The following is a 25,539-nucleotide window of genomic DNA, read 5'->3' on the forward strand; positions in this document are numbered from 1 at the left end:
GTGCTTTAGTTAGACACACAATATGTCACTTTTATTTAGGTTCAAGGATGGGTTTTCTCTATCACAGTGAACTCTTAGCTCTGCTGCGGTCCTGAGATTGCAAGATTAGTACCAGCAGATGATGTGTTTATTAGTTTTGTTCTGCAAGAGTTACTGGCTTTCCAGTCCTTTTGGATTCTGTCTTTTCTGTTTGCTTCAGAGGTAGATGGTTCAAAATTATCCCTGTCAGCTTTCCCTTTTTCATTATTTTAAACTTTTTCACTTGTTTCTTTTTGAAAGCTGGAGATTTCTGCAAGAAAAGACTCCCTTCTTTTTACTGTAGAGTTTTGAGACCTGAGGTTTTCTCTGCTAGTAGAAGTAGTAGCAGAATTTTCCAGATGAAGGCCTGAGGCTTCTCCCACTGCTGTGATTCAAACTGACTTCAGTGGAGATAGAGTTAGGACTGGTATTTATACACTCCTAAAGATATACAGATTTATTCTAAGGCCTGGATTCATCCTGTCCATCTGGTACTTAACTGATATAAACACGTTAGGAGATTCAGCCTTTTAACCTCCCTCTATAGTCAACAAAGGAAGATGGGGATCTCCAAAGGACCAGTCAGCCCACCTAAGGTAGGAGGTGGCTTCCGGAGGTGCCTGTTTCCCTCCATTGACTATTGAGGGAATTTGAGACAGGTAACTCTGATTTGGGGGATATTACATTTCTGATCAGATAGATCAAGACCTACATATAGTATTTTGACTGCAGTTCTCAAAAAGATAACCTATTAGGTATGGGAGAGCATTCAGTCAGTGCTGTTGCCCATGGAGAGAGTTTTTCATTTTTCGTTATGACTTACAAATTTGCTCTACACCACTCTGTGGCATCCAGACACTAAATTGCGTTCACCCCAGACATGATCATGTTTTAAAGATGTTACTTCTTAATGAAGCTTGTCAAGTAACTGTTATCTGTCTCATGTCATACCTACTCATTATTGTGGGCATTTTTTTTTTCTTTTCCCTGCAGAGTATAAAAATATGTTCCTGTGGAAATATCTACATGAACAATTTTATTGTAAAGCTGCCAGTAAATAAAGGTAAGTGTTCCTTTGTCACGTCTTCCCCAGACTAGCCGACATCTATTTACGTAGGGATACCTGTGCCTTGCTCTGAAGAACCTGATCCTGTCCATTGTCAGGATATTTGACTAGGTGGAAACTAGGTCAGGGATGCACTGGGAATGCCTGTGTTACCTTTGGATGTACTGGTAAATGGAAGTTCCTGTTTACTTTGCTTCATATAGATTTGCAGGTACAAACACACTTTATTTTCCTTTTTTCCCCATTAGATGGCATCACCATCTTCCGACCCTCAACATTTTTCATCAAAATCTTGACCTCAACTGGAATACGGATTCAAGTGCAAATGAAGCCTATAATGCAGCTCTCCGTAACGGTTGATCATTCTTACCAGAATCGCACATCTGGTAGGCCACGTCATGCTCTTTCAGTCTTCTCTTATACTCAGTTATAGCTACTTGCCCGTGACTCTGAATGAACCAATTATTTGATTTTATTTTGACTTTGATTTGTTAGAACCCTTAATTAAATCTGTAGTCTAACTGGAACAAAGGATTGGCTAAACCATTCGATTTGCTGAAGTAAATAAGTTAAGCTCTGTGATGATTAGTGTGTGCAGATCTTTTAGACTTCAGGTGCAAATGCAGGCCTCATCAGAGACTTGTGGAATGGAGGCTGTGTTCTTGTTTCTGCCACCAATCCACTTTTTATGTTGCTTAAGCTTTTTGTGCTTCTCTTTACTATCTGGGTAAATGAATGACACCCCATCTTGCCAGCTTGTGGGGGTTCTTTGATTTTGGTTTGTTATTTGATTTTTACCATTTCCTTTTGTTGTAAACTTTCTGGGAAGGGACTTCTCAGTCTGTCAGTGTTTTCTGAAGCAGATTTAATCAGCCTCCAAGCTACCACTAAGTGCTACTATAGTACAGAAAATAACAGTTATGCTGTAAAGATGGGATCCTGTCTGATTTCTGGGGGCATCAGAGAGTCTCTGAAGAAAAGTGAGCTTCTCTCAGGCGAGACCTATTAGAATACTAAGAGCATTCATCTAGAAGCCATTCCTTTTAATGCTCATCTTGTGTGTGGTTTTTTTTCATTTGTTTTTTGGTTTTGTTTTGTTTTGTTTTGTTTTGTTTTGTTTTGTTTTGTTTTTCCGGCCACCCACTCAAGGTCTTTGTGGCAATTTCAATAACATTCAGACTGACGATTTCAGAACAGTCACTGGAGCTGTGGAAGATTCAGCTTCTGCCTTTGGTAACTCATGGAAAACTAGAGCCAGCTGTTTTGATGTTGAAGACAGCTTTGAAGATCCTTGTGCAAAAAGTGTGGATAAAGGTAGCAGGTTTTTCATCCCTGGATTATCAGTGCTGAATAGTTCTCATATGTTGGATAACCTAAAAAGCTTTAGAAATCTTACAACCACCAAAAGCCACTGCCTCTGAGGCTATTACTAGAGGAAAATATATAGGTTTTTGCAAGCCTTTAAGGTGACAGCTTTGCTTTTAAAACAGAACAAAAAATGCACTGCTGGATAAAGAGATGACCTTGTTCACTGATGACTTGAAGAGCACGCAGGATATCGATCAGAACAATTTATGTTTAAGGCAGAAAATACTTAGTCTATACTTGGGCCAGACCTTCATCTGATCTAAGTTGTTACAGGTAGACTGAAGTCAAGAGGAATAAGTTATCAACTAGCTTCAGTAAGTGCTAGGTCCCTATCCAGCTTCTCATTTTGACTGCAGTGAAGGTTTGGATATATAGAGTCTACTCTCCCAGGTAGTATACGTAACAAAAGCTACCGTTCTTAGTCACACAGCTCACTGATTGTTAGATGCCTAATGTTATTGCTTGATTATAATTTGTAAAGGATTAGGAAAGTTTGATGGAAAATGAAAACTGAGAGTTTTAGTAGCTGCTCTGTAAATCCAGAGACAGTGATAACATTAGTACTTGGAAAAGTGAAGGAAGGTGGCTAGTCACCCATCTAACCATGCTTATCACCTTGATATGTTAATGCCCACTATTTCCTTCCAGCATTACCTGAGCATCTTCAGAATATGACATTCTAGATCTGATTCCTGATAAGAATATTAATTCAGACAATAACGTGGTCCAGGTGATTAAGGACAATGATCTTTTTTTCCGTTTCAGAAAAATTTGCCCAACATTGGTGTGCTCTTCTGTCTAATGCAAGCAGTGTGTTTGCTGCGTGCCATTCTGTTGTAGACCCTTCTGTGTACATCAAGGTAAGCCTCTATTCTAAATGATTGTTTTAGTCTCGTATTGAGGTTAATCTACCATAAATGTGCTGTGGTCTATAGGAGTAAAATAGGTTACAACAAAGTCTGTTTGCAAAGAAGTTAACTGACGCTGATGAGGAAAATAACAAAATAAGTTTAGGTAAGATACCATGGACCTTTTTGGCTGCAACTCTGGAAATGTTAAGTAACTGCCTTCCACGAGCAGCACTACCATCACAGAAAGTTACTGTTGCATGATCCAGAAGCAAAAGAGTAAAAATGGGGTTTGCTGTTTCTGAAAGCTGTTCGGTCTTTGAAAACCCAAACCAGCAATTCCAAATGGAATCCAACTAAGGGGTTTTATTCCCCATCATGAAAAAAATATTTTTAGTTCCCACTTTTTCTTCACATATGGAAAAGTTCAGACATGTGAGTTTGCTTAAAATATTTGATCTGGTGAAAGACTCATTTTTCACCAAAAAAGCCTCCTGGGGAAAAAAACAAACAAACAGGCTGTTGTGTAGTTCTGCTGAAATCTGTAGGGCTGGCCATATTTTTGAAGTTAATCCCAAGCTGATCTGGACAGAGGCTTCAGTAGTCAGCAGGACACTTACACTAAACTAGCTTGCTGTCTTTCCGGTGTAAAGTGATGAGAACATTAATGTCCACAGAGATAAGATGAACTTCTTGATTCCTCTGCTGTTTGCTAAAGCAGGAAAGATAATCCCATGTGTCACTTCACTAATTCTCAAGGAAAATTTTTGTGATACCAGGCTTTCTGAAACATCTGTCTTTCCTTGGATTCCTTCTGATTTCATTTAAGTTTCACATCTAGGGAAAGAATGTTTACTACCTTTGCATCTTTTATATACCACTTATTATTATGGAAGCATGTTTGTCTCTTTGTATTTAGAACGCAAGAAGCTGCCCTTAAGTTCTCTTGGTATATAGCTCTATAATGTTGTTGTAGAAGTTGACTGAGCTACAGAATTACCACGTTTATGTGGATAGTAAAGCAGCTTCTATAGCAGCTGCAGAAAAGTCATGCAGGGGATGTATGAGATACAACTTATTGAGAGATTATCTGAGGTTGGAAATTTTCCTTTAATTTAATGTATCTTTGGGTACCTGAAAAATATGGCTCATGCTTCTCCCTGCCCCACCAAATTATCCTCAAGAATTGTGTCTCCTTGGAATTTCATATTAATTAAGGAAAAGTAATAACCAATTTCTTATTGGTTCTTTCTGCTCCTGCTGATCTTACAGGATTTTTCAAATATGATCAACCGAAGTGTATTCCATGACATCACTGGTGGCAGGATCAGACACCATCTATGCAGTATGAACATAATGCTCTTTAGTAACTGGCTGTATTTAGAAAGAATATCAAGATTTTTTCTACTTGGGTCCTTCTGTCCAGTCACGCAATTAAAAGAACTTGATCCTGAGGTCCCCTTTATACATATTTATTTAGTTCTTTATGTGCCATTACATACAATTCCCTATTAAATCATCTTCTGTGATGCACCTGTCATTTAATATCTTACACACTAGGCAGGCACATAAGCTCTCGTCATTACTGTGCAATATTTTCACTTCTATATATTTGAATGCTGTATTTGGACATGTCCTAGACTGTACGTCCTCATGGGAGTCTGGTGTAGACATTTGTTAGTGCTTTAATAGACTATAGATATCTCTTATTGCTTTATTATTCATCTGTTTGAGTGTTAGACTTATCATCATTGAAGTTATATGGCTGTACTTGATTTTCTATTTCTCAGATTTGCATAGTATTTCATTAGCATATATTTTGACTTAGAGGTGTTACAAATTAAGTCTCATTTGTGATAATACTTTTCTGAAAAGTTATTACTTGCATGCTTTTTGAATTGCTAAATGTCTCCTTGCTTCTGCTGTGACCTGGGCATAATAATACCTCTGTCCTTGTCTGTCACCTAGAAATGTATGTATGACACCTGTAATGCTGAGAAGAGCGAAGTGGCACTGTGTAGTGTGCTCTCTACTTATTCCAGAGACTGTGTTGCAGCAGGCGTGTCCCTGAAGGGTTGGAGGCAGGGGATCTGTGGTATGCATCCTATATTACCTTGGGTAGGGACATGGGGGAACATCTTCAGGAGAGCATTTTCTTGTGGCAGTCTATGTTTCGTGCTTACTCATCAAGGTAGTGGGTCTTTGAAAAATATAATAGACACGTGTTCTGGAAAAAAAAGTCATTTGCTTGCCAAAATCAGTTTATGTTCACTTCATGAAGGGGCTCTTATAATGCGTGTTCCTTGTGTAAGATGTTTGGATAATTCAGGATGGGGGGGTGTAGAGTATAAAGCATATCAATCAGATCAAAACAAGGAATGGCAGTCAGCTTAGCTTTGAATACGTGGGCCTCTCCATGTATTTTAATTCTGAGACCTTTTTTACAGTTCAGCTCAGTCCTGCTGTCACAGACATTGCCCACACACATGGTATCATTCTCATTAGTCTTATTTTTTCCATGTTACATGAAAGTACTAATAATTTTTAATAAATGTATATTGCTGATAGCTGAGAATGTGGAAGTGTTTAAAGGTATACATTAATTCAGCTCAGGACTAGGTAAAAAATGAATGCAAGTTTTCTGAAACATAAGTTTATATTTGGACATATACATTCTCAAAAAATCCCAGGTTAGGAGTCCAAATATGCATATATTTTTTTGTGTGACACTACCAGGTTTTATTATGTGGTGGTATAAGAGCTGCGAATAAAACTCAGGAGTTCTAGCTTCTGAATTTTATTTTCTCATTTCCATTTTTCCATTGATCAGCCAGTTCAAGTGAGATTTGCCTATTTCAGCATGAAAATAGATGTGTGCGTTTCTTGAATAATAACACTTCTGAATATGAAACATAACAAGAATGATTTTTATGCAGCTTAGATGCTACTATGATCTATTTAGTTACTTGACTTAGAGGCTAACTGGAATATTTAGTAGAAAGAAACAATGCCACTGGTGTGGTGCTTTGTAGAAGGAATTTAAGGTTATGGTAAGAACCATTTAACAAACTCATGTTGAAATAATTCAAAAGGAACACAATGTAGTCTACAGCACATTATCCTAGAATCATGCAGATTTCTGTGCTAGATACAGTTCCTGTCCGTTGAAATCTTCACAGTCAGGTTAAGAACATGGAATTAGTGACATTCTGTATGCCAAAGCAAGCCTGGCTTGCAGCATAGGTTAGACTAAAATCTGTTGGCTCATGACACAGTAGGTAATACTAGCTCAAACAGTGGAAACCTCAGGAAAAATGCTGATGGCTTGATCTGCACGATCATTTCCAGCTTTATTTAAAAAGAAATAATTTTTCGGGAGCGTGCCTGTGATAAGCTAGAGGTTTGCATTATTCATGAGTGGAAAAGTAAATGGACTAGAAAAGTCACTCAGTGGTCTGTTCTGTTACTGGGGTTGGAAAGGCTTGGTTGGCTCCTGCACCTGTGTCCAGCTGTACCAGGCTGCAGGCAGTGTCCTGGGCAGGTGGTATCATAAGGGGATGTCTACATTACTGTCAGCTGAGTAAACTCATACTAGCTAACAGATGGCAGTGTGTATATGTGGCATAACCTTTAATGGAAACAGCAACCGTTTCTTAAGTTGCTCATTACCCAGAAGCCCTTTTGGGTCAGTAGCCTTTGCTAAGTCATGGCAGCGTCTGCTCCCTGTGTAAGCTAGCTTAAAGCTATCTGTGGTATGCTCATGTGTCCTGCACTCAATCCTTCAATTGCGATGTGTATATAATTTAGGTTTACAAATTTATGACCATGGATACTATAATCAACCTTTTTCCTCACAAGATCTCGCTTTACCAAGATTGATCTTTTCCTTCTCTGAACAATTAAAGGGAAAAAGTAGACATATCATTTTATTGCATTCCTGACTAACAATTAAAACACTCATTCAGGTAAATCTCTTGGAACATGAAGTGGACTGGGATGTAAACTCATGTTTAAGGCCTTTTTTGAATAAAGACATCTATCTTATTTGTAGTTGCCTCATCTTCATAGTACCCCTATGAAGCAGAAAATGTGGGCTGCCCTTTTTTTACACAGAATATCTTGTCTGCTCCAGTCAAGACCAGGAAATCACTCATCAGCTGCTTTTTGTAGTAGCTGTTGGTTTTTAATGTGTACGCAAGCCTAGCATACTAATTAATCTGAGAAAGTGCACTACGGCCATGGACTGCAAAAACATGCATAGCTTTATTTAAGCATAGAACCTAATTGCTGATCTGATGATACCGTTACTGCACAGCTAGCTAACCCAGTTCCCCATTAACAACCCCCCCCTCCCCCCCGTAGCTTCTAGTAGATCTGTGTATATCTGAAAAACAAAACTATGGGGCTAAATCTTTGGGGATGCGAATTAGAAAGAGGTCTAAGACTAGGCCCCTAGTTCTCATTGAATTTCAGTGGAATCTGTATGCCAGGCTTTCTTGAAAATCACAGCTTTAAAGTAGGTGATATTTCTTGATGCAATTTGATGCTTCCTCTAAGGAGTCCTTCCTACAGCAGATTTTGTGGCAGAGTTTTGAAGGTGGGGTTTCTTGATAGCCCGGGAAGGTTGATCAGCTTTTCACTACCTTACAGGGACAGTTGAGCCCTTTAGGCTTTTGTGTTTAACTGTTTGGTCTGTCCAGAGGGCTTAGAAGGCTACTTCCTCATTTCCTCAGAGCATGCTAAGAGTTTTCCTCAAGACATTTCCAAAATCTGTGAGAATTCAGACAGTTTCCTTGGTAACATCAGCTGATCAGCAGAATGTTCTGGCACTACTCACTTATCTTCAAAATTTACCCCTACAAAATGTGTTCATTCCTCAAATTATGCCCAGATGGAGAAAGCATTACTAAAGGAGAGCATTCCTTTTTAACTACAAGGACAAGTTAGAAGTTAGTGGTTTCAGTTCCTGACATAAGATAGAACTGTAAATTTTAGAAACAACAAAATTATATTGATTCCACTGATCAGTCAAAATTTCTCCCTGCTGAGTATTTCAGCATTCAATCTCACCTAGTTTTTTAACGTTATGTGAGCAGACTTCCCCAGACCACTGGGAGACAAGGTCTTTTAGTTTGAAAAAAAAGCACATTTATGGCTACCACCAGGCAGAAAGTTGCACTGAGAGAATGAATGATGATTGCACAGAGACAGCCATACATCCATTTTATTTCTCTTGCCAAGATCCCTCTGAGGAGTGTCCTGAGACTATGGTTTATAACTATAGCGTGAAGTTCTGTAACCAGTCTTGCCGCTCCCTGGATGAACCTGATCCGCTGTGCAAAGTTCAGATCACTCCAATGGAGGGCTGTGGTTGCCCTGAAGGGACCTACCTCAATGATGAGGAGGAATGTGTAACTCCAGAAGACTGTCCCTGCTACTACAAAGGCAAGATCGTTCAGCCTGGGAACTCCTTCCAAGAGGACAAGCTGATGTGGTAAGAGGGTCTGCCGATGCAAAAACTGTGTACCTGGGAGAGGTCAGCGCTCACCTGGGGTTGTCTCTGCTATAATCTCGAAAGGTGGCCCCATAGAGTAAGGAATAATGACATATTTCTTCTTGATACAACCAAGACAAATTTTAGCCTGGCAGGAAGAACAGCCACAATGAAGGTTAGGATCCTATATTCCTGCTAGCAGCAAACAAGAACCTGAAAACATGTAGAGTAGAGTGATATTTGGGATCTGTCTGTACTGCAAAGTTCTGAAAATATGTGTAAAGTAAAAATGTGTAGTATGAAAAAATCCATATACGGTGGGAACCAGTTTTCTAGAAGATGCAGGGAGCTTGAGGGAAGGTTTTGGTTTTGAGATGAAAAAAACAAAGTGAAAAACAGCCCGATCGCTGTATAAAAACTAAAGATGGCCCAGGAAAAAAAGCAAAATCTCAGTTTTGAAGCATCAAAAAAAGAGAAATTTGGGGGAAAATACTAAAAATAAATGTTTTACATTTTCAGTGAAAAATAATTTCCGTTCTCAACCAGCTCAGGGTAGCAATGTGAGCAAATAGTAAGGAAAGACTGAACTATTCAAAACAATTTCTTTTGTGTCTTTAGATGCCTATGTGTTCTCTCTCTCTCCCTCTTTCTCTCTGTATGTATATATGTTTGCATATACATATATATATGTTACATATTTTTTTCTGAGGATTTGAGACTATTTTGTAAACACAGATTCATTTGATAATTAAAGAGTTCTCATTTAAGAAAGTATTAGTAATATCTCACTCTAATAGAGTGGGAAATAGATGCTTAGGAAAGACTTGATTTAGGGAAAATATATAGCAAATCAGTACCAGATGGAAGAAGAGGATTTAAGAGCTGGGTGTCGTAATCTTCCTTCTGGGGATAGTAACTCATGTCTGTGAACCTGATAGCTGTACAAAATACTCATTTTAGAGGGATTTTGTTATTTGCATGATTAGCAAAGCTTTGCAGTGACTTCTTCTGTACAGTAAATGTGCAAAGAGCTGATGTGTTTTATTTTATGGCATCTCTTTAGTAAATGCATTCAAGGAAGATTAGACTGCATTGGAGAAACTGTCCTAGTAAAAGGTGAGATTTTGTTAAATAATTACATTATGGTGTCAGTATTTGTAATGTTTTCAATGTATCGCTCACTTTCTGCAACACTTATTCTCAGATGCATTTTTGCCTTCTCCCTGAAATCTGTCAGTTTTTGATAGCTATTGTCTTTGTAAAAATGTTGCCAGAGTTGCTGAATTCTTAAAAATTGAAGGTATTTTGCAAAGGTTAGTGGTTGTCTGCCCCTTTGTCAGCCCACTGCTGCTGTTAGAAAGAAGCAAAAGCTGATATAAACGAAATATGAGAAACGTGCTACCCTCTTCCTTTGAAAACTGCTATTGCAAAATATCTGATGGCGGCCTCATCACTTTCAGTAAATGACCTTCCTATAACATTTTCTTCCATGTATAGATTGCCCTGCTCCTATGTATTACTTCAACTGCAGTTCTGCGGGTCCCGGTGCGGTTGGATCAGAGTGTCAGAAAAGTTGTAAGACGCAGGACATGCACTGTGTAAGGACCTCACCTCCTAGCAGGAGCATGGGACAACATGATTGTGCATGTATGATTGTCCTTAACAAATGCTGACGGTAACATGTTACAGTGTTCACAGACCAACCATTTTCCTGATAGTGCAGAAGTTACAGCTGTGCACCTAGCTGTGATGCTTATAGTTTGATTGCCAATGATTTACAGTTGTGGAATTTAAAAATAATTTAAAAGTTTGGCATCCAGAGCTAGCATCTCTGCTGGTTCTCTGTACTTTCTGTGTATTAACACATCACTTTGTATTGTATCTTCATACGTACAGTATGTCACAGAATGTGTCTCTGGCTGCATGTGTCCTGATGGGCTGGTATTGGATGGCAGTGGGGGCTGTATTTCAAAAGACCAATGCCCATGTGTCCATGGAGGACAATTTTATAAGCCTGGGGAAACCATCAAAGTTGACTGCAACACATGGTATGTTATTCCAGGGAGTCTTGTTTTATAATTTGCAGCCTCAGAAGGAAAATGGCTAATAAAACAAAATACAAGTAATGCATCATGAGAACATGGGGCAGGATGCATTTTGAAACCTTCCTATTCATCATGAGAGCAGTCAGGCTTTTACTAACAATAAAAGAGAAACATTTCCTCTCTGCATCACATTGTGCCAACCTGCACTTGGGGAGAATAGGTACCAAGCTTTTCTGTCAAATGATTTCCATTCTCCTCTGTAGACTGTTTGCACACCAGTCCGGGAAATACCAGCCCCATCCAGGTTAGTCTGTGGCTGGTCATCGTACAAGCATGCAAGGCTGAGGGGAGAATTGGAGTCTGTCTCCATTGGGCACAGCTGAACCTCAGAAAGGGGGTGAATTTCGAGGAGGGAGGAATTGCAGGGATCTTTCAGCTACTTGCAGTGCTTATGGATTTGTAGTTCTCAAATACGATAACTGAATGCTCCAATTGCTGATGTGATGCTGATATAGCCTTTACAGCTTATTACTGATAATGGTGGGTGACATTTTTTTGTATAATTAGACACTATTTAGTGAGGATGAGACTGTGTAGTCCTGCCAAGAGGAGGCACAGAAAATAAGAGAGCCATAAACACTTTGGCCTGATCACCACTGGTATGAGCATTCAAGTTTAACATATGAGGCCAAACCCTGATAAGCAGTTGCTGATATTACAGAGGCCATTAAGAGGTTTTATTGCAGTGAGGGCTTTGTTTTCTTAGGAGAACAGCATACATGTGGAGACAAAATTGCCGAGTTCCTGAGCCAAGGAAATAACAACTAAAATATTCTGTGCGTGGTCCCCATGAGTGGCGGTGAGGTTTGCCAGAGAAGACAGGAGGATAATCTTGGTTCACACCACTACATTCAGGAACAAAATTGGCCTTCTGGTGCATCACAAATCGATACTCAAAATACGGTTGAAATATTTTGTTCTTCACCATGAGCTTAAATCCTAAATCTTCAATGCCCGTCGTCAGGCTTTAAAGGTCTAAGTGATAATTTAAAGGAAAAATAGAATAAAAATAGGCAAAGTTCAAAGATGTATCTTGGTAAAAAACATGAATTTTCTGATTAGTAAGCCATCTTGTGTCATGGTCTCAGAACAGCTGTGAGGGTAAGCCTGGAAGAATGAAAGGTAATTTCTTTCTTTGAAGTACTGCAAAAGATTAACCTCTGAATTATTCTGCATCTATGTGAAGTTAAGTAAAACCATGCTTGACACAAAGATTGTGAACCTTTGCATTTCATCTCCCAGCACCTGTGACAAAAGGCAGTGGAAATGTACAGACAATCCTTGCAAAGGAACCTGCACTGTGTATGGAAATGGACATTACATGAGCTTTGATGGAGAGAAGTTTGATTTCCTGGGAGACTGTGATTATATTTTAGCTCAGGTATCGAAGTTTTCACTTTCTTATCTGTGTGCTTTTCACAGCTTACACTGCAGGATTCAGTTTGAATAATGAGAAGGCTATCGCATGCAAAATAGTAAACCCTGGTGAGCAGAGCCTCAGTAAGACGCAGAGCAGATGCAGTAAGATTTTTCCCTACAAAACAAAGCAATTAACCCTCAGAAATGACGCAAGAGGGCACTGTGTGATCCTAAATGTTTTACTGCTGGAATAGACAGCCCTTTTCCTGGTGTCTTCCAACATTTGCAGTGGGAAGGGGATTGCTATGGTGTTGAAAAGCTAAATGTTTCAACAGACCATCCTAGTGTGACAGTACTTTTTTGCGAGAGAAGCATGTAAACGTTAATGTGTGAGCCTCAATTCGTGTACAATAATTGCATGTAATGACACAGAATTCAGTGAGATGTTTTGCCGTCTCCACATTACAGTTGTCTGTGCTAATGTTAAGAAAATAATACTTGTATATTTTTGGCTGTGTGTGATTGGTGCTACAAGAAGTTCATTTTTCAACTAAGACTTTCTCCTTAAAATTTCTGGTCCAGTATAAACAGTTCAGCTACCACCAAATTCTTCTAAAATGCCTAGAGTTTTGGTGAACAAAAACGTGACAAAATAGCTGAAGTCAGATAGACGTATCATTTGTTTAGAGCTCCTGAAAATGTTTAAGACTGGACTAGTTGGATGAAAAGACCTAATACAATGTTGTTTATTTTTCTAAGGATTTTTGCCCCAATAACCTGGATGCTGGCACATTCCGAATTGTAATTCAGAATAATGCCTGTGGGAAGTCTCTCTCCATCTGCTCCCTGAAGATCACACTGATTTTTGAGGTTTGTCTAGAATCAGTTATAACTGAGGAGGTGTGAGTTTTAATTATGTGAGCAGTTGGTGTATTATGCTCATGTGTTCCAATTCAGCTCTGCTAGAGAATGCCTATTTAAGTCAAACAGCCAGAAAGCAGAGGAATACAAGCTGGGAAAGGTCTAGGTATTCTGTGTCTTGATATGCAGAATTTGCCAGGGCTGGGCGCTTCTGCAGGGGAGAGGACACGTGCAGGGAGACAAAAGCACTCTATTGTGTGCATGTGTGTGTGTGTGTGGTGCGTGCTCATGCGCACATATGTGTCCATGGCATTAGTGTTGATGGGGTGGTGATAAAGAAAGTTTTTAGAGGAACAAGTTTCTGTGCCATGGTTTGAACACAGGGCAGACCTAATTACAGAGGGAAGAGTTTCTTCCTTCCAGCTCAGGCCTCGCATTTCTCCAAAGCATACATAAAACAGCAAAGTGATTTCTCCCAGGAGGGAGGAAGACTGTGAAACAAATAGGCATGACAATGGGCATTCTAGCACACCCAACTGCCCATGTTCTTGGGAGTTGCTGTGTCCAGCAAAACACATTTTTGCTAGAATGAGAACAATTTCTGTGGCCATGAGGTAAAACTTGTGATGCATGGGCAGAAGATTCCCAGAGAATTCACTGAATCTTGTCTGTGTCTTGGAGACCAATTTTCACAATTATGAGGATAGAAATAGGCCAAGCTATAGTGCAAATATGACATAAAAATGAGATGAAGGACAAAAGACAGAACATCAGCCCTGCTATGCTGAGTTTTCTATTCTGTTTCCTTCCATGCAATTTATTTGCTCCTTGTAGAGCAGTGAAATCAGGCTCTTGGAAGGAAGAATCCAGGAGATAGCTACTGATCCAGCAGCTGAGAAGAATTACAAGGTGGATCTCAGAGGAGGTTATATTGTAATTGAAACAACTCAAGGGATGAACTTCATGTGGGACCAGAAGACTACAGTTGTTGTTCACGTGGCACCGTCTTTCCAGGTAGGTACAGGACTGACTGGGAGTTACCGTGTCAAACTCGGAGCTACACATGTAGAACTGGAGACCCAGTCTGAAAAGCAGGGCTTGGCAAAGTGTTCAGTCTAGTGGACAAGTAGAAGCAAGTGGATCACATTTTGTGTTTTATTTCACCATCCAGTCAGTACAAAGTGCTCCAGAATATTTGGAGCTAGAAGTAAAGCCAGACACATTGCAGGATTGGAGGGCTAAAAGAGTGATCTTGTCACTTGGACTCCAGCTTTTTCTGAGACATATTTTGATGACTGCTTAGAAATTTGCAACTATTTGTTTTTTTTCACTTACTGTGCCTACACAAATTACCCAGGGAAAAGTCTGTGGCCTTTGTGGGGACTTTGATGGCCGCTCAAGGAATGACTTTACGACCAGAGGGCAGTCAGTGGAGATGAGCATCCAGGAGTTTGGAAATAGCTGGAAAATAACCAGCACCTGCTCAAAAATAAACATGACTGATCTGTGTGCTGATCAGCCTTTCAAGTCTGTTCTGGGACAGAAGCACTGCAGCATCATTAAGAGTAACATCTTTGAAGCCTGTCACAGTAAGGTAATCTTGTTCTCTTCTTATCTGCAGTACTTTCACACTAGGCATTTTTGGCAGTTACGGAGCACATTCATGCATAAATCGTTACTATTAAAGGCTATTACACAGTGTCCTAGAGTACAATGGCTACATCTCTCAAAACCTCACTTTTTTGTTATGCCAGCAAAATTCTGTTGTACGGTACTAATGAACCAGAGTGGTGCCTGTTTGGAGTAATCAAAGACAAAAAGGAAAATGTTTGGCCCCTAGAAGCAAAAAGCTAGGTATCAGTTTGTGAAATTTATAAATAACTCAGCATAAGGCTATTCCTATAGGGATCCTTAGCAAAGTCAATTCAAATTACCTAGAGGAATGACTTATTTGATAAATTTTGGAAACAAATTGAATTAATCTAAACAGAAGAAAGGCTAATAATTCTCAATGAGAATGTCTATACCAGGCTTCAATGCAGTTAGTAATCTCTCTTAAAAGTTAATTTGGCTTAATTTCCTTGGTTAGCTCACATTGACAAAGGTTAAAACATAAGTGATGTGAAATTCAGTGGAAATAGGATTTCATTTGATACTCATTTTATCATTATCTCTCAGTTAGAGAGTACATACACTATACATTTGCGCTAACTCACATGAAGGTAGATCTGTCCTACAGAAATCGAAAGATACAGTATCGAAAAGATACTTTGAGTGTAGGTGCCAGTATTACAAACATGAGAATGAGAAGATTTAGAGTCCAAGTCCACCAGACAGATGAAAACTAGAAAGCTTTACCTGTTGCCAAATATCAGAGCTCCTTCATGACAATCCCAGTCTGTCACTGACTCAGCCTGGTTCTCTGCAAGAACCTGATGCTGGATGGCAAAATTTCAGAGCCCCTTCTCTCATTAAAAGACAGCGCGGGAGGAATATCTATAATAACAGATCTGTTGATATTTTGATAGGTGAACCCAATACCATATTATGAATCTTGTATTTCTGACTTCTGTGGCTGTGACAGTGTGGGAGACTGTGAGTGCTTTTGTACCTCAGTTGCTGCTTATTCAAGAAGTTGTAGCAGAGCTGGTGTCTGTATTGACTGGAGAACTCCTGCCATTTGTCGTAAGTATCCCCGTGAAAATGCACCCGGAAAAGCAGTGTTCCATGTACTCAGGCACGTCTGAAATAGAAAAGAGGAGAATTCTGACTTCTGTGCACTTGCATGACTTAATAAGCTCTTGTTTGTAAGAATTAGAATGTAAACCTTACCAGATGTCTGAGATTTGGAGGGTTTTCTCCTTCTTCTATTCCAGCTGTGTTCTGTGATTATTACAATCCTCCTGACAAACACGAGTGGTTTTATAAGCCTTGTGGAGCCCCTTGTCTAAAGACCTGCAGGAACCCACAAGGAAAATGTGGTAACTTGCTGTATAGTTTAGAAGGTAAGTATTGCTTGACTTTGATGGAGGGTACAGGAGGCAAAGCTAGTACTCCGGTTTTAAATATCTTAAGCATCAAGGTTGCTGTCTTCTCTTGAAAGACTGTTTCATTCCACTCCCAGAAACTCACTGACTGGGCTAATTCCCCGCTGTGCCATTCATAGCAGAATTTGCCTGTTGCCTTTAAAATTGAGCAGAGATACAAAGACATTAACTCTAAATTTACAAAGAATAATTCACCATGACAAATAGAGTTAGTTAAAACCCGTAGGGGCGAGGAAAAAGAACGTGATGGCAAATAATTGGTAATATGAAGAACCCCACATTCATTTTGGGATCAAACATGCCTCTAATAGATCCAGGGCAAATACAAATACCTCTGTGTGAAGCAGACCAAGGACATGTTGCTTACTTTAACTTTCCAGGCTGTTACCCAGAGTGTGGTCCTGAGAAACCGTATTTTGATGAGGACCACAGGGAGTGCGTCTCCCTCCTTAAATGCACCTCATGGTAAGTCAGGTGATGGTAAGAAGGGTAGAATAGGATTGGAAAGGACTATTTAGGCAATGTCAGCTTTGTGTTTAAAGGAACTCGTGGCAATGGCAGTAATGATTAAATCCTAATGGAGTAGACTTCTTTGTAAAAATAGATACAATTGCAGACTTTTTGTTGTTATTCCATATATTGATTCAAGTCAATAAAACAAATTCTTTCCTCTTTGTCTTCAGTGATCCTGAAGAGAAACTGTGTACCACAGACTTCAAAGGTAATTTTTCACCTCCTTCACCATTCCTGTTCATCTTATTAGGATGAACAGGACCCAACATCATGTGTTACTGCAGTCACATTGCCAATAGGACTTCAGCTAGCTAGTTCAGTGGATGCGAGGCACAGCAGTGCCTTGATAAGCAAAAAGAAGCCTTTGACCTGAAGAAAGGATAATCTAAGGATTATCCTAAGGATTAAGTCTAAAGGATAATCAGGAGGAGTGAGGAGAGAGGCCTGAAATGTGGGATTCATCTCACCTAGGTAAATATTAGTTCATCAGTTCTATACTTCCTTTGTGGTCAATGCAGACAGATAACAGCCTGAAGCAGGCTGTTTGTGGTTCGGTGTTTTAATGAGCACATTTAGAATGGGGTGAACCTTCCTGTAGTGGTGCTATTTGCTGAACCCTAATGACATAAGAAACCTAGACAGCTATCTTACGTGAAACAAATTTGCTGAACCCTAATGACATAAGAAACCTAGACAGCTATCTTACGTGAAACAACTGATGTTTATATGCCTCAAAGCATTTTGGAGGTGTGGGTTCTGCTTCCAGAGCTGCAGTGAAATGTTAAGCAAGCCATGCAAAATAGCTCGCTTAAGATCAGATACCAGTTCATTGCCAGAACTGGGAGAAACCACATCTCAAAAATAGAGGAGTAATCCTTGACTCAATAGACAGCACTTCTTCAGTTTTGCCGATTTGTTACAGTAATAGATATCTTCTACTGGGGTTCCTGAGCACACATGCTCCAGAAATTGGACAGCTTCTCATATATTTAAATTAATTTGTTATCATTGCAACTTTGTAATTAGCGGATGGAAATGGCTGTGCAACAGCTTTTTAGCCAGGGTCTTATCACTCAGCAAGAGTGATAAGTAATCCCAGTCACATCCCCTGTCAAGAGGGAATGGCCTCAGTGCAGCAGGCTGGGTGAGCACAGTGCCAGTTCTGACTCTTTCACTACCCAGGAACTCCTGTATGCAAACTGACTCTGAGAAACACCAGCAACAAGAATCCCACCTATTTTAAGTAAATGAGGTGGCTTCTCAGTGTGACTCCTCAAGTAGAAACTGAGGAAAACTTTACAGCCAGGCAATTCACATTCAGTGATATGAGCCATAGAATGGTAAATCCAGAGGGTTTGGTGGGGTTTTTTTTGTTTTTTTCATTTGCGTTATGAAACAGCGTCCCTTATATTTCTGATATAAGACAGTGTCACCTGTTACCATGGCATTTGCTCTCTTGCTGCTTCAGATTGCCTTTGCTGCTACAATGGGAAAACTTACACCTTAAATGAAACAATATACAGTCAAACTGGGACTAAGTGCAGTAATGCTGTCTGTGGCCCTAATGGGGAAATCATTAAAACATTCATCCCTTGCAGAACACCAGCCGCACCAGCACCAGGTACTAAATTTATAAGGGGTTTGGTGGTGATTTCAGAAAAGTCTGTAATGGTGACAATTCCTCTGTCTTGGAAAAGACTACTCCTACTTGATATTATAGTGCTAGGATAAGCACAGAATTTTAGGCAATTGAAGTTTCAGGGAAGAGGGGGCAGATCTTATGGGTCTCATGGTGGGGGCAAAAGTGTCAGTTTTTTATAGATTCTTATTCTTTGAGGGGAAAAGAGAGAACAGAGAGATTCAGCCACTTCTCAGTACAGCTTTTATAATAGCTATGGGCTTATCATAATTGACACTCTGTTAGTCCCATTATTTCATAGTTCTAAACCCTATTTTCTTTCCTCTTATCACCTATGTCTCGCTATTGTTTTTACTGTTCTGGTTTCCAACTTGGAGTCAGTCAATCTCAAATGGGTCACTGGAGCAAGAAAATCAAGGTACCCAGTGGTTTTACTCCCTTCACAAAGGAAAAGTTATAGAATGAAGAGGAAGCGAATACACAGAAAATAGAAAGTAAAAAAGACATAAAGAAAAGATGGAAGTATGAAACATGATTATAGCAAAGAAAAACAAGTGGCTAAAAAAGTGTCTTATCCTGATAGCAAACTTTACAAAGTAGGACAAGGAAAAGTAAAGGTTAACATAAGCGAGTAGAAAAGCTAAAGACTTGAGGGTCAGCCCATGTGCTTGGTATTTGCTACGTGTGTTAACATCTGGAGTAAGACAAACAGTGGGGTAATGGCTAAGAAAGGAAAGACTATTCAAGGCAGAGTGTAGAGTAGCTGAGTTAAGTATCTAAATGGTCGGTCTGTATTTAAATCAACAGATATATTGCAACCAGGCATTACAAGAGACAACGGTGTCCCACTGGAAATCACCTCTCCAAAGCAAGGTGAAGTGTCAGAGGATTAGAAAGTTCAAAGAAACTTTAATTTAGGAACAATTAAGAGGCAGTGGAAGGACTGTACATTTTATTCTATACAGAGAAAATATGATTACAGTGTGGAGTGTGTGTGCATGATTCTAATAGCATACAGCATGTGTATATAAACACAAAAGGAACATGTTTTTAGAGTGCAACTCTACAGAATGTGATGAGGATGTAAAATGATTCTTTCCCTTTCTTGTGATTGTATAGCATGTAATAGATGATACAGAACTTGAATTTAGAGTAGTGGGGATTTGAATAATAGTTGATTTCATTTCCTGCAGAGATGCATATGCAACCTGTAACATCTGCCCCACCATCACCAACGGTACCATCACCAATGGTAGCCACTCCGTGCTTCTGCAGTGACAATGGGCAATTGATAGAAATGGGTGAGAAACCATTTAATTTCTTCTGTCTGCATCATTGATGTAGGAAGATGTACTGTTAGATGTACTGTAACTAGCACCTTCAGACTTACAGCTCTTCCATAAACTGTAACTTTTCTGTAACTTCCATAAACTGTAACTGTTCCTATTGTGAAGGAGCTTGGAGCAGATATTAAGTTCACTGGGCTCCAGCACAAACCGTGGATCCCAAATCCCCAAATGTGGGTTTGTAATCCACATTTGTATTGCAAAGGTAGAGGACTGAAGGCTCTTCGTCTACTAGTAGCTCGTGAAGCACCCATCTCCCGGTCTGTGTGAAAATAGGATGCAGTCAGTAATGTACCCCATACGCTCCTCTCTTGTACTCGTTTTCAGTTCTCACTAACGTACTTACTGAATACAGAAGAATTGCAGATTAGCCACCTGTGGCCTTCCCTTAGCCTTTGCTATTTGAATGAATTGAGCTCTGGCTCTGTCATTAGATTCAAGGATTTGCCGGCTGAGAGCCACAGCTGAATGTGACTGTTGGACGCAGACAGGACCAGCTAGTTAAAAGCAGGACTGTGTATGGGGATGAGTATGTGTCTGACATGAAAGAAAAGTGTTCCATGCCGCATGGGCCCTGAGAGTTCATAGCAAATCTTTACCAGTTTCATGAGCAATTCAGTGCTAACTTTAGGGTTTTTTGGCCTTGCAGGAGAAAATGTTTCCCTGCCAGTGAATATATCAGGTCACTGTGCTTACTCCGTTTGCAATGCGTCGTGCCAGATTGAATTAATCTGGGCAGAGTGTAAACTAGGTCATACTGAGGCTCTCAAGATCTGTGATCCAAACTCTGAAACCTGTCCACTGACATCTGCTGTGAATGCAACAAGCCCAGTTCCTGCTTCCACGACAGCTCCTGTGAGCGATTGCCTTGGACTTGTTCCTCCTAGGAAGGTGAGAGACTTTAAAGGAGAGGACATGGTTCTTTAGCTACCGCATTGCCTGCAGCCAGTATTTGGCTTTCTCTAAATCCGGACTTCTCCGATGCTGGTAACTATTACTACAGCTGGATTGCAGATGTTGCTGAATTGGATGATTTAGCAGAGGTACGAGGGCTGAACAAAGGTCATGACCTAATATTGGATCCTATACAAAATGCTGTAGAACAGAGGTAGATATCAAGGCTCTATTGATTGCTATATGTTTTCTGATTCTCAGAGAAAGAGTAGATAGCAAATATCGCCATGCCATACAGTTAACTGAAAGGGGTGTGGTTGGTGTGCGTGATTTAAAAAAACTTTGGTGTATTGCTTTGGTGTGTTCCTCTCCTGCTCTCTTTCAATCTGTCAATAGTTTAATGAATCGTGGAACTTTGGAAACTGCCAGATTGCCACTTGCTTGGGGGAAGAAAACAATATTAAACTGTCCAGCATGACTTGCCCTCCTCAACAACTGAAACTCTGTGTCAATGGTTTCCCATTCACGAAACACCACGATGAAACTGGCTGCTGTGAAGTCTTCAAGTGTCAGTGTAAGTACTGTGGCAGAAGAATTCCTGAAATTTATGTTATGTCCCCCTGGGCCTCAAACAAGATGAATCTATATGGTCAATTTCTGTATTAAGTTATGATTAATTCAGTGGAAAGTAATGGAGCAGAATTCCCACCTAAAACACTGTCCGTTAAGTGCAGATAAAAGTGTCACTGGTGAGCTAGTTTTTCTTCATCTAACGGGTCATTTCAGCTCTCATGGAAATAGATAAACAGCATAAAAACTAGTTTGTATTTGCAGGGAATTGAGAGGGAGCCCAACTTGAAGTCTGTTGCTCTGTCTTCCAGGTATTTGCAGTGGATGGGGAAATGAGCATTATGTGACTTTTGATGGAACATACTATCATTTCAAAGAAAACTGCACCTATGTCCTTGTGAAGCCAGTTCAACCTGACTCTCACAGTTTCTGGATTCACATAGACCACTACTACTGTGGTGCCACTGATGGAGCAATTTGTTCAATGTCCCTTATCATTTTTCATTCCAACTCTGTGGTTATTCTGACACAAGCAATAGAACATGGAAAAGAAACAAACTTGGTGAAGTATTTTATTAAAATGAGTTCTCAATATTATTACGTGGTAGTTATATTTCTGTACCACCAAATACCCTGCCATGATAAAGGATAAAGCTTGTAAAAAATGGGATGGACGGCAAAGGCAGTTATATTTCTATCTCTCTCTTTTTTTAAGGTCATAAAAAAATTTGCGTATTCTAAAAACTTGATTTAAGTAGGAAATGATCACATAATTGAAAGCTTTTTTTTTTTCCTGACATGAGTATTCAAATACAAATTACAACATATTAAATAGGTATCATAAAGAACCAGCAGGCCACTGCTTAAATGACTGCCTTTGTCAGATTTTATTTGGTGCACCTGAGGTCTGAATTTGTGTTATGCCTTCCAGTTACCCAAGCTGTACACTTTACACAACAGAAGGATGTTCATAGAGCACTTTTGTGTTTCTTTTTTTAGATTCTGTTTAATGATAGGAAAGTTGTTCCAAGCATTTCCAAGAATGGTATCAGGATAACCAGTTCTGGCCTTCACGTCATAGTTGAAATACCTGAATTAGAAGTTTATGTCTCCTACAGTCGACTTGCATTTTACATAAAACTCCCTTTTGGAATGTTTTATAACAATACTATGGGGCTGTGTGGTGAGTGTCCTGTTCAGCTGGCAGTGATGAATGTAATGAAGTTTTCTCCTCTTTTTCTCATACCCTTATAAATGTCTCTGAATTCATGCTGCTCCACTGAGTTTTGTTTGGCACAAAGTTTAGAATATGGAGTTTTAAGTTACTCTCTTCCATTCTGTCTGCATCTGATGGCGGATGGGGATGGGTTCTTTCTAAACCCTGCCTCCTGCTCATATCTACTCAGGATGGGAATGTAGGGAATCTGAAGGGCCCTGTGCTAGATAGAACTATCTTTTTGGCTTTAGCCACCTGAAGGAACGCATCAGCTGACACCTCAACCCCACTTTTCATGGGTAACTGGCAAACTAGCTCTTCTAGCCTTCTCTTCCTAAAAACAATTGTGAGCTCCTCCCGGACCATGTATTTGTTACCTTCCTACAAGGGTGAGAGCTTCCCTCTTTCCTTGTTGTGAGTGTAGCTCTTTTCTTGAGAAGCGGCTTTATCACCTGTCCTTAAATTGTCATTTTATTTTTGTATTGCTACCAGGTACCTGCACCAACCAAAAGTCTGATGATGCTATGAAGAGGAATGGTGAGATCACTGAGTCCTTCAAAGAGATGGCATTAAATTGGAAAGTGCCAGATCCTCCCAACAGATACTGTAATCCAGGTGCCTCAGAACTGGCTGAGGTTGAAAGTCAGCAGCATTGTGAACCTTCTGATCTGTGTCAAATCATCTGGTAAGACAACTCCTGAAGGTGCCAGATAGACAAGTCCACAAGATAATTCTGTGGTTTACTGCATGGCTCCGGAGAACTGCCTACAGAACGTGATGAGAATGTGAAGTCTAGCCTACCTTTTAAAGCTGAGCAGTGAAATGAAGTGTGAATGTTCCTGCGTTTGGCAGATATTTTTCAGCTACATCATCAAAATCAGTCCTCCTTTAATAGTGTCTGCTGCTTGGCACTGCCGTAGCCTGTCAGTTCTGGAAAAGTTAAACAGGGGTTCTTAGATATAATTAAGTATCTGAAAACTCTGGGTGAAAAGGGACATAGTCAAAATGCAGTAAGAAAATGTGTGTGTCTGTTTTTAAAATAATTTTGTGGTTTAAAATAGGATTGTCAAACATGCTGACATAAAAAAACTCTGTATTTAGAATTACAGCTGTCAGCTATGAAGAAGACTTTTCTTTGCAGGTATCAGTCCAATGTAAAACTGCTTCCCTTCAAAATGTTGTAAAGAATGAGAAGTAAAGCTGATTCTTAATTAAGCTATGTAGGTCTGGGTGGTATATAGTGCCACAGGCATGTTCCCTATCAGAGCAATTTGCAGTTGGATCTTTACCTTGAGGCTTTTTCCAGATGGGGATGTTTGGTTCTGAGTTGAATTCATCCTTGGAAGTAGTCCAAGGAAGTGAAAAGCCCTGCCTGTTTTCTTGCTTTGCAAAGGAATCTGAGAGCCTGCCACGGCATGGTTCCCCCACAACCCTACTATGCGGCCTGCGTGGCGAGCGGGTGCTCAGAATGGGGCCCCCGGGCTGAGTGCCAGAGTTTGCAGACATACGCAGCCTTGTGCGGGCTCCACGGGGTCTGTGTTGACTGGCGGAGTCAGACGAACAGGCAGTGTGGTGAGTCCAAGAAAGATCTGCCGGTGGCAAAGTGTTTCCAGTCTGTTCTTTCCTCACCTCCACATACCAGTTTCTGTTCCTCCGCATAATCAGGCTTGAATCTTTCCTTAGCGGCAGTGAGAAATTTTTCCTGAGAAAAATGGGGACAAATCAGAGAGGTTGTTGCAGTGCAGAACTAATGCAAACCAAGTGGGAGACTGCCCCAGAGTCCCCTCTGAGCAGCTCAGCGGAGATGCTGGTTGGGACCTGTCCCACTTTTCTCCCCTGCATGTTATCTACAGCTTCATCACTAGATGGCAATAGGCAGCTTCTTTCTCCTCCCGGGAGGGGGTGGTTTCTAATTCGTCTGTGTGTGTGCCAAAGGGTGCTTGTTGTCCTGGGCGCTATGCACCGAAGGGTGCTGGTGGGCCTGGGCGATCTAACCCCCCTTGTTGTAATGCTCCGCAGAGGTCAGCTGTGCTCAGGATCAGGTCTACGAGCCGTGTGGGGCAGCAAAAAGAAACACTTGCTTCAGCAGGTGGGTCATTAAAGGTCCATAATTTGAAAAGTGCCAGGGAAGGCAGGATGCTAGCTTTCCTGTGGGATTTAGGTGTCAGATTGCCTGTGGGCACATTTCTGCCTCTCATTATTTTCCTATTTATATTCTAATTGTGCAGAGAACTCGTTGCGGATACCCTCCCTGCCCAAAATAACACACCAGTATTTGTTGAAGGATGTTACTGTCCTGATGGGAAAACTCTGCTGAATGATCGCGATGGCGTTTGTGTTTCTGTCTGTGGTAAGAAATAATATAACAGGTGGGGTGGGGAGAGGGCATCAAACCCCAGCTAGAACTGCATATAAGGGTTTGCTACTGCGTCCCTGGGACAGCACTCTCTCCGCAGCAGAGGGCCAAACATATTCTGGGGGAGACCTTCATGCTGACCCTTTCCAGTTAGGCTAGAAATGTTTGGGTGACAGCGTCCCCCTGCTCTTTGGCAGAACATGCAGCTTTTGGAAGAACAAAGAAAAAGATCTTTAAGATCTTCTGGGTAAACAGCCTGTGACTTTGCACTACGGGTATCTCTCATTTAGTGTCCATTTTTCAGATGTCAAGACCCACCTTCTATTCTTGTCTTCTTGCTTCCATTATTTTCCCCAATGCAATTGTTAAAGGAATCTGTAATTTGTTCTGTTTTATAGGTTGCACTGCACAAGATGGATCAGTGAAACAGGTAAGGAAAATGCTGTCCTTATGCTGCAACTAGATTACTAGACACTGTAAAAGTGATTGCATGAGTTTCTTGCTCTTTTAATTCTTAAAATCTTAAATCCCAGTGAACTGTAATGATACTGAGGAAGAAAACAACACATTAATAATTGCTGAACTTCATTCCTTACCTGAGATACGGAAGCAGAATTAGCAGTCTGTGAGAATCACTGCTTTCTGGTAGAACTATCGGGTTTCCCTTATGAAATACACAAACCTGTAAAGAAAGGCAGCAGATAATAGCATTTTTTCCTTACTATTCCCTTCTGTTCCTTCTGCGATTTGGATCTGATTTTCCTATGTAATGAACTAGGGCAACCCAGCCCTACATTGCCTTGCAGCGGGCATTCATTAATCTAACGCTTCTAGATTTT

At 40.3% G+C, this 25,539-nt stretch overlaps 1 protein-coding gene and 1 long non-coding RNA gene across 3 annotated transcripts in view; one reads left to right on the forward strand and one right to left on the reverse strand.

The window, feature by feature from the left end:
• LOC104143774 (mucin-5B) overlaps window positions 1-25,539 on the forward strand; it is a 43,308-nt gene that overhangs the window by 10,368 nt on the left and 7,401 nt on the right. Inside the window, exons 11-38 of the mRNA XM_009674469.2 lie at window positions 1,012-1,081; window positions 1,333-1,470; window positions 2,234-2,398; window positions 3,218-3,312; window positions 5,269-5,395; window positions 8,542-8,794; window positions 9,858-9,910; window positions 10,292-10,392; window positions 10,691-10,842; window positions 12,142-12,280; window positions 13,018-13,128; window positions 13,954-14,133; window positions 14,477-14,713; window positions 15,648-15,804; window positions 15,996-16,124; window positions 16,547-16,631; window positions 16,850-16,887; window positions 18,148-18,300; window positions 19,512-19,619; window positions 20,314-20,555; window positions 20,955-21,132; window positions 21,440-21,690; window positions 22,128-22,311; window positions 22,837-23,029; window positions 23,738-23,916; window positions 24,364-24,433; window positions 24,573-24,694; window positions 25,099-25,130. Coding sequence (XP_009672764.2) covers window positions 1,012-1,081; window positions 1,333-1,470; window positions 2,234-2,398; window positions 3,218-3,312; window positions 5,269-5,395; window positions 8,542-8,794; window positions 9,858-9,910; window positions 10,292-10,392; window positions 10,691-10,842; window positions 12,142-12,280; window positions 13,018-13,128; window positions 13,954-14,133; window positions 14,477-14,713; window positions 15,648-15,804; window positions 15,996-16,124; window positions 16,547-16,631; window positions 16,850-16,887; window positions 18,148-18,300; window positions 19,512-19,619; window positions 20,314-20,555; window positions 20,955-21,132; window positions 21,440-21,690; window positions 22,128-22,311; window positions 22,837-23,029; window positions 23,738-23,916; window positions 24,364-24,433; window positions 24,573-24,694; window positions 25,099-25,130 — 3,942 coding nt within the window. The remainder of the gene's footprint in view (window positions 1-1,011; window positions 1,082-1,332; window positions 1,471-2,233; window positions 2,399-3,217; window positions 3,313-5,268; window positions 5,396-8,541; window positions 8,795-9,857; window positions 9,911-10,291; window positions 10,393-10,690; window positions 10,843-12,141; window positions 12,281-13,017; window positions 13,129-13,953; window positions 14,134-14,476; window positions 14,714-15,647; window positions 15,805-15,995; window positions 16,125-16,546; window positions 16,632-16,849; window positions 16,888-18,147; window positions 18,301-19,511; window positions 19,620-20,313; window positions 20,556-20,954; window positions 21,133-21,439; window positions 21,691-22,127; window positions 22,312-22,836; window positions 23,030-23,737; window positions 23,917-24,363; window positions 24,434-24,572; window positions 24,695-25,098; window positions 25,131-25,539) is intronic.
• Window positions 23,910-25,539, reverse strand: part of LOC138067426 (uncharacterized) — a 28,767-nt gene continuing 27,137 nt past the window's right edge. For both annotated transcript variants that reach the window (XR_011141305.1, XR_011141306.1), the window contains exons 2-3: window positions 25,297-25,382; window positions 23,910-24,046 (exon numbers count right to left, since the gene is read on the reverse strand). This is a non-coding gene — a long non-coding RNA (uncharacterized lncRNA). The remainder of the gene's footprint in view (window positions 24,047-25,296; window positions 25,383-25,539) is intronic.

This window comes from Struthio camelus, chromosome 5, assembly GCF_040807025.1.
Source record: "Struthio camelus isolate bStrCam1 chromosome 5, bStrCam1.hap1, whole genome shotgun sequence".
Taxonomy (NCBI): domain Eukaryota; kingdom Metazoa; phylum Chordata; class Aves; order Struthioniformes; family Struthionidae; genus Struthio; species Struthio camelus.